The sequence below is a fragment of the Pristiophorus japonicus genome, chromosome 11, assembly GCF_044704955.1.
Source record: "Pristiophorus japonicus isolate sPriJap1 chromosome 11, sPriJap1.hap1, whole genome shotgun sequence".
In the NCBI taxonomy this organism is placed as follows: domain Eukaryota; kingdom Metazoa; phylum Chordata; class Chondrichthyes; family Pristiophoridae; genus Pristiophorus; species Pristiophorus japonicus.
The window spans coordinates 30,175,437-30,187,594 of NC_091987.1; the positions used below are offsets into that span (position 1 = coordinate 30,175,437).

The window sequence follows — 12,158 nt, forward strand, 5'->3', positions numbered from 1 at the left end:
ACGGCAGAAGATCAGAGAGATTTAACGCTACCGCCCATTTCATATCGCTCGTGGTAACGCACAATTTCAAAAATGGAGACTAGGTGCTTCAAGAATGGGCAAGAAGCCGGGATCTGAGAAACCATTTTTACCGCCCACGCCGGAAATAATGCCAATTTTTGGGCGATCTGCACAAAAGTGTAACATCTAGTCCTGAGTGTTACTCAGCTGCACAGCAGGGAAAAATTGGCCCTAATATCTTCTACTTTTGCTAGTCATGTTAACTTCAGTGGAGATCTTGCATTGCAAGTAGTCATTCAATAGATCTACACCAGTGATAGTTCACAGGTGCATGCTGGAATGATTCTATAAACTACCCCAGGAATTGGTGCTTTGGAGCAGCCTGAATAGCAGTCCAGAAGCACCAAGTCACAAAGTTATTAATGGCCTAGAAATCCCACTCGGCTGCTTCCTGCGGGCAATCGGGTAAAAAAGTTAAACAAGATGCACACTTACCTGAATCTGCTGCATCCACGAGGGATCCCGGTCCTGAGGCCTCCACTCACTGCGCGTCGGAGCGCGTGCACGACAGGACGATGGCAGGGCTGGAGCTGCAGTCACATGGCTCTGGGCAGCCAATCAGGTAATGTATTTTCTCATTCATAATAATGGGAACTCTGTAAGTTGGAGTTCCCATAATTATGATTGAGAAACCTCCCTCAAACACCCAAAATACAAATAAAAAATAGAAAAAATACACCACATATTTTTATTAATTTAAATTAAAGATATTTATGTATTGTAAAAAAAAATACTTTTCTGATTTTTTAAAAAGGTTTTTAAATTATGGTTTAAAATAAACTTACTGTAGTGCGGAGGTTTTTTAACAATAAAATGTGTTTTTTTAATTTAATCATATTATGTTTTTGTGTATTTTAAAACTCGTATGCCTGTAAAAGTAGGCTATGCACTTGCTTTTATCAGGTGCAAGAGTTTTCAGGGCATCCGTTGGGCAAGATATGTGTAAATACAGCAATCTTGCCCATGCGAATGTCCTGGATGTGGCGATATGGAAGATCAGTCAGGCTCCAGCTTGACAGATCGCAAAAGCCGGTTTTCAGCGCATGCGCATTGTGCTTTTGCGATGCCTTCCCGGGTCCATGCCCACTCTGTACGGACCCAGGAGGCCGGAATATCTGGGCCAATATTTGGAGTTGCTTTTTTATAAGCCTACTTTCTTCAGCTTGGGCATCTACAAATTGGCTTCCAGATCAGCCTGATGCAACTGTGTCTAGGTTAGCATATAAAACAAGTCTCGGGATACACCCTTAATCTAAATCATCAGAAAATCACCTGAGTGGCAGAGGAAACCCAAAATGGAAGGAAAGAAATGGATCTCCAGAAGAAGGAAAATTTATGATATCACCTACAAGGTCTGAGAAACTTAAATTCAATTTTGACATTGTATAGAGGGGATGGAACTACTTCTGAAAGTGCTCCAAAATATTTTCCTTCTCCTTTGTTGATTTCTATAACAACTGTCAGGTTGCTATGGAATTTTATGTCAGCTTTTAACTTCATTGGGCACAGTTATATCATAGACAGTAATAAGACAGTATTTAAGCTAGCAATTATTTTTTTGACAGCTGCCACTGAGTTCCTGCCTGTTTGCAATTTTAGCAGTCTTTGGTCATTGGTAGTAATGCTGAAGCAAGTCATGGGTCATAGTACAATTAGCTTACTGCTTAATCTTCCCAGTTTGTATTTTAGATCATTAACAAGGAAGATCAGAGAAGAATTGGCATCCCTTTTACGACTGACCAAAACTTTGCGTTTGTTCCATTGTAACAAATGTTATCCTCTGGAGTTTGGCTATACACAATGGAAGGCCAAATCCTCTTCTATCTTAACTGGCAGTGAACTGAAATAAAAGTAAGAACAATGAGCACACATGTACAGCAAGTGATCAGGAAGGCCAATGGTATCTTGGCCTTTATTGCAAAGGGGATGGAGTATAAAAGCAAGGAAGTCTTGCTACAGCTATATAAGGTATTGGTGAGGCCACACCTGGAATACTGCGTGCAGTTTTGCCTTCCATATTTATGAAAGGATATACTTGCTTTGGAGGCAGTTCAGAGAAGGTTCACTAGGTTGATTCCGAGGATGAGGGGGTTGACTTATGAGGAAAGGTTGAGTAGGTTGGGCATCTACTCATTGGAATTCAGAAGAATGAGAGGTGATCGTATCGAAACGTATAAGATTATGAGGGGGCTTGACAAGGTGGATGCAGAGAGGATGTTTCCACTGATGGGGGAGACTAGAACTAGAGGGCATGATCTTAGAATAAGGGACTACCCATTTAAAACTGAGATGAGGAGAAATTTCTTCTCTCAGAGGGTTGTAAATCTGTGGAATTCGCTGCCTTAGAGAGCTGTGGAAGCTGGGACATTGAATGAATTTAAGACAGAAATAGACAGTTTCTTAAACGATAAGGAGACAAGGGGTTATAGGGAGCGGGCAGGGAAGTGGAGCTGAGTCCATGATCAGACCAGCCATGATCTTATTGAATGGCGGAGCAGGCTCGAGGGGCCGTATGGCCTACTCCTGCTCCTATTTCTTATGTTCTTATATACATATCAAAAGAATGAAGAATTTGCATTCACATAGCGCCTGATCACATCTCTCAGAAACATCCCAAAGCATTTCCACATGGAAGAATGACATTGTATGTTTACCATTGTTATGTGGGTAAACATGCCAAATCTTTTACCACCAGCAAGAACCCACAAATAGCAATGAGAATGAATTAATTGGGTTGTTTTGACATGTTGGTCGAAGGAGGAATTTTTACCAGGTCTCTGGGTGAACTACCTGATCTTCTTCAAATTATCCACCTGAATCAGTTGAGCAGGCAGATCAGAAAAGGAGAGATAACTGCATCAAGGTAGAAATAAACTGCTCCTGAAATGCCTCCCTCTCCTTAACCTTCAGTACTCTCCTCGGCAACAGGCAAAAATAATACCGTGAAGTCATGCTCTCTGAATACAAATGAACAAATTCTTAACTTTTGCATGAAATTCCTTTGTTTTCTGTTTCAGCGGAAGCATCAATCCATTTTAAATAACTCAGTAGATATTATTACCTATCACAAAAAAATATAGTTTTTAAAATCTCTTACTTCCTCCACTATGGAAAATGATTGTTCTGGCCCTGATATCATTTTTTCATGTTTAGAAGTGTACATACTTGGAAAATCCCAGATTCTGAGCTGTTTCTAAGGCAGTAGCACTTCTTACGCCAGAGCGACACTGAAATACAATGTTAGCATCCTCCCTTTTCGGTTTTGGTGACTTATATGTCTCCTGAAATATCTCAGCATCCATCTTCAGGGCAGTCTCAAGTTGATCTACTACAAAAGCAAGGACAGGATCAGTAAGTTTGGCAACAAGAGTATCATTCGACCTTAACCTTAATCAATGAAATAAAGGATACTGAAAAGTTAATTGATTTTGAACAACGGAACTCTATTTTACAGGGAACATTGATTGAAGTGGGAATCTTGCCCTTAGCCACCTCCTCCAGCCGTCGCACATCAAAAAGTTGAATGTTATGATTTGCAATCATCCGCTTCAGCTCTTCATAAGATACCACCTTAGCTGGAAAACAAAAGTTATGGTGAGGGAAGGAATGACTGCATGAGGTAAGTGTGATTGTTTTCTTTCCTTTTTGTGATTTTTCTTTATTTGGGGAATGTTTTTTGTGGCAATTTTTTTTTCCTGGGAGGCCTCCCATTGGACGCTATAAATCCGGCTCTTTAGCAACGAATATTCAATTGCCCACCTGGCCTAGCGCCCTAAGATAAGTGTGGAACGCCTCCCTTAGCATCCTTTCCACTGTCAGGGCACAGCTGCTGAATCTTTGGGCTGGCAACGCAAACCATTTCCCAGTGCTAAATGTATCCACCGCCCGACATTACCGCCTCTAAAAACCCTCAACCTAATTCCCAGCCCCAAATGTTTATCCACATTTCCCATGAAAAGCATAAATCCATCTGTCTCAATTGTTCCCCTGTGACAAAGCATTCAATGCTCAAACAGCTCTCTGCATCAGGATATTTATCATAATTTCTCTCCTCGCTCTCTTGGTGACCCATGTACTATCACAATTCACCTTTAATTTGATCACTTTTAAAGACTCTTAGCATAGCAAAAATTCAACAACAACAACTTGTATTTATATAGCACCTTCGAAGTAGTAAAACGTCCCAAGGTGCTTTACAGGAGCGTTATAAAACAAAACACCGAACCACATAAGGAGATATTATGGCAGGTCAGAGCAGCAGGTTTTAAGGAGCATCTTAAAGGAGGAAAGAGAGAGGGAGAGGCGGAGAGGTTTAGGGAGGGAGTTCCAGAACTTAGGGCCAATGGTGGAGCGATTAAAATCAGGGATGCTCGAGAAAGATGCGAGTTCAGGGGTAGGGTGGTTGGGGGGAAGCCTCAGAGGAAGTTTGGCCCGGTGGGCTAGGAGAAGGGAGGGAGATGGCAGAGGCAGCTGATCGGATAGTCTCAATTTCCCCCGCGGGGTGTTAAGGAGTTGGTGCGGGGCAGTGAGGGGGTCACCGCGTACGGCGATGATGTCATCACCGGCTGCTCAGCGGCCTGGGCTGCTACCTGTGGGGCGCGCTGCTGCCATGGCAGCGCCTCGGGAAACTCCCAGACAATTTCCCGGGAGGAGGTACCGACCCCTCCCTGGGCAAAAAGTTTACTCCGCCCTGTTAATGCCCCCCGAGGCGCTAACGGGGCTATAAAAAGGGACCGTTTCACCCCTTTGTATCTGTCTTCATGGAAGAAAATGCAAGAAATATTCCAGAAATAGTGGAGAACTAAAGGACTAGTGAGAATGAGGAACTGAAAGAAATTAGTATTAGTAAGGAAATAGTACTGGAGAAATTAATGGGACTAAAAGCCATTAAATCCCCTGGACCTGATGGCCTACATAATAGGGTTTTAAAAGAGGTGGCTATAGAGATAGTTGATGCATTGGTTGTCATCTTCCAAAACTCCATAGATTCTGGAACGGTTTCTGAGGATTGGAAGGTAACAAATGTAATCCCACTATTTAAGAAAGAAGGGAGAGAGAAAGCAGTGAACTGTCGACCAATTAGCATGACATCAGTAGTAGGGAAAATGCTAGAACCTATTATTAAGGACTGTCATGTATGTACTTTTGGGATCACTAGCCACTAGATGGTGTCACTGTTGGAGGCCATTGGGCTGCACGCACGTGTGTGCAGCCCAAGTATAAAAGGCCAGCCATTTTGTATATTAGTCACTTTGGGCCTTAATAAAGCAGAGCCAAGGTCATACCTCTTGGAGTTAAACAGTACTCAGTCTAACAGTTATTGCATACACAACAAGGACGTTGTAACAGGGCACTTAGAAAGTACTAATAGGATTGGGCAGAGTCAACACAGATTTATGAATAGGAAATTGTGTTTGACAAATCTGTTAGAATTTTTTGAGGTTGTAACTAGTAAGATAGATAAGGGGGAACAAGTGGATGTGATGCATTTGGATTTTCAGAAGGCATTCGATAAGGTGTCACACAAGAGGTTATTAAAAAAAATTAAGGCTCATGGGATTGGGGGTAATATACTAGTGTTAGAAATCAGAGATGCCTAAAAATGTATGTGGTTATGTGATTAAAACTGTGACAGGAAAAATCTGTGTTGGTTGTATTCGAATTGCAGATGGAAACTCTCTTTGGCTCAGAGAAATGCTTAGAAATGCAAATGTCTTGGTTTCCTAAGGAGTGTATAGCTCTTTGTACTACATTGTGACCAGAGTGAAATTGTGGTCATTTAAAAAAAAGATTGGCAGTATTTGAATTGGAATTTTGAGACATTTGAGGTGATGCTCCTTGTTAAATATTTTGGTTGTTCTGGGTTTGGAAATCTTTTTAAAAGAAGTAATACTAAAAAGTTTAGAAATAATCTAAAATGCTATGTTCTCTGATGAGAGACAAAAAGTGGGGAGTTGAGATAAGATATGGAAGTTACCTTTCAAATGAATTGAGCGCTCTCGTGTCTCTAATGTTCAGACACCATGGGACCGAAATTCGCCTTTCCCTTAAGGCTCTGTTACCACCGGAAATCAGCGGCAATGCTGCGGAGCGGAAATGGCCACCATTTTGAAAATTTCGCTCCTGCGGTATCCCGTCGGTGACCCTTTCCCCCTACTACCGCACCGCTGCTGCCAATCCATCCTAAGTGAGTCATCAGAGCGTGCACCGCCGATGTCCGCCCCCTGCCCGAACACAAAATTCTGCAGAGAAAGTCTTGCTCCCGCCACTCGGTGCCACTGGCAGCTTTTTTCTGCCAGTGCACTGTGCTTGGACTGCTTCTAAAATAGCGGTGCGGCTGCCAATAAAGCGGAGGTCTGGCTGACAATTATGCCCCAGGTTCGGCCAGGTCGCTAATGGGCAACCTGGCAGCCCTTCTTGGGTGCAGTACTGCTGGCCCAGCTGAAACCCTGCCTCATGGCCCAGTGGACCTAACTTGAAGAATCACTTTACGTGAAGGGGAGCGACGTGGTGACGTGCCACGGTGATGACGTCATCAGCGCTACACTGATGACTGACAGCGGCAGACGCCCCGCCCCCCCCCCCCCACTCCCGCCCCTCTAGTGTGCGAACGTCCACTCATCGCCACACTTCCGCCCCCATGATGACCGACTTCCGGGCCACTGGAAAAAAAAGCCAAAGAGTGGAATTTCGCTCAAGCAGCCACCACGTCCACCGCACCTGTAAAAACAGCTAAAACAGAGTAAGTGCGCCACGTTTTCGGTGGGGGGGGGGGCAATTTCCGCCCACATGTGAACTATCAAAGCTTGACAATCACTTGTTTCTGGATTTGGAATTAGTAAGATGAATTCCTAAAGATAAATTAATACAAGTAGCTGTTGCAAGCATTCGAGAAGGGAAAATCGAACTGAAGTTTGAAAATAAACTGGTTGAGGACAATCTAGGTGGTCCTACTAATTGCTGTGTATCAAGAGAAAAAGTTTGTGGGGAAACAAAACTGCTGTTTGTTGGAATAAGTTGGAAATGATAAAATGGACTCGGGCACAATATAGTTTGTTATAAAGATTTTTTTTTAAATGTTAATCTTTAATATTGTACTGGATAGTAAGGTTTCTCCAGAGCGCATGAATATAAATAGTAATTAATGGGATGTCCACTTAAGATGAATGATAAAAATAGGAAAATTACACCACCAAATGGGAATTTTTTCTAACATTCTAGTGAAAGTCAGGAAAGTGTAGTTAAGAATAGTAAATTGATAGCTTTCTCTTTGAGACATTTGTGTCCTTGCCAATGAACTTATAAAGAAAGTTGCATTGATAGTTTGATCACTAATTGAGACATACAGTAGAGATGAGCAAAGATCTCTAGACAATAAGATGACCTGAAAGCCAGAGATGGCTTGTACTGGATGATATGCAGATACCGGTGTAAGCATGCAGACGTGATTTGTTACATATGAAGCAACTAGCATGTGGAAATGCATGGTGAATTTGCACTGAAGAACGGGTCTCAGACATGCTCAGTTACTTGACAACAACAAGACATGAAATGGTTAGTGTGGCTCAGGGAAGTGAGACAATTGACACATACTCCATTGATAAACTATCTAATTAATGAACAAAATCAGGATAGAGTTAAACACACTGGTACCTGTTAGAGGGATTGATGGTGTGTTTAAGTTAAAAAAAATGATTAAAATTTAAGTGAAAAATGATACAGAATTTAGATTGTGAAAATTGAAGGCTAGGGAGAAATAAATTTTGTAAGAATTATCCACAATGGATAGATACGAGTAAAAAAAAAGAGATCTGGAGAATCTTTTAAGTCCATGACTTGTTGATTAGATGTTAAACTTCAGCTTTCTTTACACTGTCTATTTTCTTTGTCTGCATCATTTTTGTTCTAAGTGTATGTACTTAGTTGATGTGCTAATGATTGTAAGACTGAATTATTGTGTTTTGTAGGTGACAGAGTGTGGGAAAAGCCAGTAAGAATCCAGTATGAGGGTTTTGATGGTGCCTCCTGTACCCTATTTTACGGGTCTAACAAACCTGTCTCAAAACCTATGCTCAAGTGCCACAAGGATTGGTGCTTGGGCCTCAGCTATTCACAATATATTCACAATGATTTGGATGAGGGGACCAAATGTAATATATCCAAGTTTTCTGATGATACAAAGCTAGGTGGGAATGTAAGTTGTGAGGAGGATGCAAAGAGACTTCAAGGGGATAGGCTAAGCGAGTGGGCAAGAACAAGGCAAATGGAATATAATTTGAAGAAATGTGAAGTTATCCACTTTAGTAGGAAAAATAGAAAAACAGAGTATTTTTTAAATGGTGAGAGATTGGGAAATGTTGGTGTTCAGAGGAACCTGGGCGTCCTTGTACATGAATCGCTGATAAGCAATTAAGAAAGAAAATGGTATGTTGGCCTTTATTATGGATGGATTTGAGTATAAGATGTCTTACTCAATTATATAGGGCCTTGGTATTGTGCACAGTTTTGCTCTCCTTACCCAAGGAAGGATATACTTGCCATAGAGGGAGTGCAGCAAAGGTTCACCAGTGATTCTTAGGATGGGGGGATCGTCCTATGAGAGATTGAGTAGATTAGGCCTATATTCTCTAGCATTTAGAAGAATGAGAAGTGATCTCATTGAAACATACAAAATTCATACAGGGCTTGACAGGGTAGATGCAGGGAGGATGTTTCCCTTGGCTGGGGAATCTAGAACACGGGACACAGTCTCAGAATAAGGGGTCGGCAATTTAGGACTGGGGTGAGGAGAAATATCTTCACTCAGAGGATAGTGAATCTCTGGAATGTTCCAGCCCAGAAAGCTGTGGATGCTCTGTCATTGAGTATATTCAAGGCAGCAATCGATTAGATTTTTGGATATTAAGGGTATCAAGGGATATGGGGATCGTGCGGGATGTGGAGTTGAGGTAGGAGATCAGCCATGATCTTATTGAATGACAGTGCAGGCTCGAAGGGCAGAATGGCCTACTCCTGCTCCTATTTCTTACGTTCTTATGGAATAGTGAGCAATTTTGGCAGTTGGGAGCAGGACTCGATAACGCTTTATATGGTCCAGCCACATTTTATAGTTGCAAATTTGCAAAACAAATCTGAAAATCTACAACAGGATCTGCAATAAAAATCCCAACTGGAATATTTAACTTGATTATACACACAGTTTTACAAACAATCTGCTTTCTGACTGGCTTTAAGTTGGTATAAAAATGACCAGCACTTAGAAAATTAACTGCCACAAAGATACGCATGAATTCTCCCCATACCTCTTTATGAAACTTTACATTTTTCCATGTACTGTCATGATAGTATTAAAAGGAGAAGATGTACCTCCACATACAGACACAGTCACATAAATAAATCACCTACAGGGACCTCATTTCGAAGAAGGAAAGGCCCAGTTCCAAATTCACAAAAAAAAAAATCTTTTTACCTGCTATACCTCTGAAGGGCATGTTGTAAGCGAGCCTGGTCATAACCATATAAAATGATCTTGTCTGTAACATGAACATATTTCAAGTTCTTTCACTGAATTCAGCAACAACAAAACAACAGTTGCAAGGAGTAGAATGTAAAAAGTCCTTTGCTCACTGATTGGTGAGTTAGCCGCTCCTCTTTAACACTGGTTGCACAACATTAATTTCATAAACAAGGTTTACTTCCAACCTCAACAAAATCCTTGCTTATCTTTAGTTTTCAATTCTGATGAAGAATATACAACCAAATATTTAATTTGTTGATCTGGTTACAGATACTAACTGACCTGCTATGTATTTCCATCATTTTCTGCCAGGATTCCAGTGTTCTCAGTCTTGTTTTTATAGGTTTAGTTAATCTTTGGTTTCACGCTACTCTAATTTTTCTGTTTTCTGATCAGCGATTTCTGTAAATAAATGAAAAAAATGGTTATTGAGTCACCATCGAAAACTTCACCCAATTCATAGAAACATGACCTTGAGCCATTCTATTACATCATGACAGATCTGAACCTTAACTCCATTTGTCTACCTTTTCTCCATATCCGTCAATACCCTTACCTGACAAAATCTATCAAACTCAATTTTGAAAACTTCAATTGACCCAGCACTCACAGCCTTTTGGATGAGAAAGTTTCAGATTTCCACTACCCTTTGTGTGAAAAAAGTGCCCGATTTCACTTGTCAATAGCGTGGCTCTAATTTTGAGATTATGCCACCGTTCTGGATTCATCTATGAGAGGAAATAGATTCTCTGTATTTACACTATTGAATTCCTTTATAATTTTAAAGACCTCGAAATAGATCTTGTTATGTATGGAGAAAGAGTCAGACTGAAAACTGTGAGCTCAAAGTAAAGACCTTAGTCTTTTATTGCAGGTCTCCAGAGTGCCTCTCCAACCTGTGAGGCCTCCTTAAATACCTGTGCTCCCAAGGGATTATGGGATCCCTTGGGACTCCAGGGAATGAGCCCTCTGGTGGCTGTACAGAGTAAATACAAGTTTACATATATAACAACACTCCACCCACCAAAGTCAATAGTGTAACTATTTACAATGTGAGTCGATCTGGGGCCCTTCTTGCCCTGGTTGATCGTCTCGGTATGAAAGCTGGTGTTGTTCAATCATTTGTTGGGCCCTCGCTGGGCTGCTGTGCAGCTGGCCTTGCTGGGCTGCCTGGTGTGTTGGGTCCTGCTGGGCTGCTGTCGATGATGGGTTCTGCTTCGTGGTCAACCGCGGTGACGGTTGCCACTGGTGTGTATGTTGGGGGATCAAAAAAGGTAGCGTCCAAGGTGGGTTGCTCAGGATAGTCCGTGAATCTGAGTTTGATTTGGTCCAAGTGTTTCCGGTGAATGAGTGCATATGAAAGTTTGACCCAAAACACCCTGCTCCCCTCTTTGGCCACGACAGTGCCGGGAAGCCACTTGGGACCTTGTCCATAATTCAGTACAAATACAGGATCATTGATTTCAATCTCGCATGACACATTTGCACTATCATGGTATGTACTTTGTTGAAGCTGCCTGCTCTCTACCTGTTCATGTAGATAAGGGTGAACTAATGAGAGCCTTGTCTTAAGTGCTCTTTTCATGAGCAGTTCAGCAGGTGGGATCCCAGTGAGCGAGTAGGGTCTCGTGCGGTAGCTAAGCAGGACTCGGCATAGGCGAGTCTGCAGTTACCCTCTTCAAGCCTTGCTTGATGGTTTGCACTGCTCTCTCTGCCTGACCATTGGACGCTGGTTTAAACGGGGCAGATGTGACATGATTGATCCCGTTACGGGTCATGAATTCTTTGAACTCAGCACTGGTAAAACATGGCCCGTTGTCGCTCACCAGGACATCGGGTAGGCCGTGTGTGGCAAACACGGTCCGCAGGCTTTCAGTAGTGGCAGCGGACGTGCTTGCCGACATTATCTCACATTCAATCCACTTGGGACCATGTCCATAATTCAATACAAATACAGGATCATTGATTTCAATCTCGCTTGACACATTTGCACTATCATGGTATGTACTTTGTTGAAGCTGCCTGCTCTCTACCTGTTCATGTAGATAAGGGTGAACTAATGAGAGCCTTGTCTTAAGTGCATCTACAACCACAAGGAACATTTTACCCAAGAACGGGCCTGCATAGTCGACGTGTACCCTAGACCATGGTTTGGAGGGCCAAGACCATAAACTTAGCGGCGCCTCCCTGGGTACATTGCTTAACTGCGAGCATGTATTACATCTGTGAATGCAGGACTCTAAGTCCGCATCAATAGCGGGCCACCACACGTGGGATCTGGCTATCGCTTTCATCATTACGATGCCTGGGTACTGTGCAGGTCATTGATGAAGATGTCTCTGCCCTTCTTGGGAACCACTACACGATTGCCCCACAGAAGGCAGTCTGCCTGTATAGACATTTCATCTTTGCGCTGCTGGAATAGCTTTATCTCTTCCTGCATTGCCACTGGGACACTGGAACAGCTCCCATGAAGCACACAGCTTTTGACTAGGGATAATAAGGGGTCCTGGCTTGTCCAGGTTTTGATCTGCTGGGCAGTGACGGGTGATTGCTCACTCTCAAATGCTTCCATGACCAT

General features: G+C 42.3%; 1 protein-coding gene across 3 annotated transcripts in view; it reads right to left on the reverse strand.

The window, feature by feature from the left end:
* Nucleotides 1-12,158, reverse strand: part of LOC139275707 (thiosulfate:glutathione sulfurtransferase) — a 125,756-nt gene that overhangs the window by 69,351 nt on the left and 44,247 nt on the right. The window contains exons 1-3 of one of the 3 annotated variants that reach the window (XM_070892885.1): nucleotides 8,579-8,584; nucleotides 3,513-3,635; nucleotides 3,226-3,388 (exon numbers count right to left, since the gene is read on the reverse strand). In XM_070892885.1, the coding sequence (XP_070748986.1) occupies nucleotides 3,226-3,388; nucleotides 3,513-3,603 (254 nt within the window). In that variant the 5' untranslated portion in view covers nucleotides 3,604-3,635; nucleotides 8,579-8,584. Of the gene's footprint in view, nucleotides 1-3,225; nucleotides 3,389-3,512; nucleotides 3,636-8,578; nucleotides 8,585-8,614; nucleotides 8,654-9,529; nucleotides 9,594-9,859; nucleotides 9,980-12,158 lie in introns of those variants that run through there. The other 2 variants (XR_011595736.1, XR_011595737.1) reach the window with 2 other exon arrangements.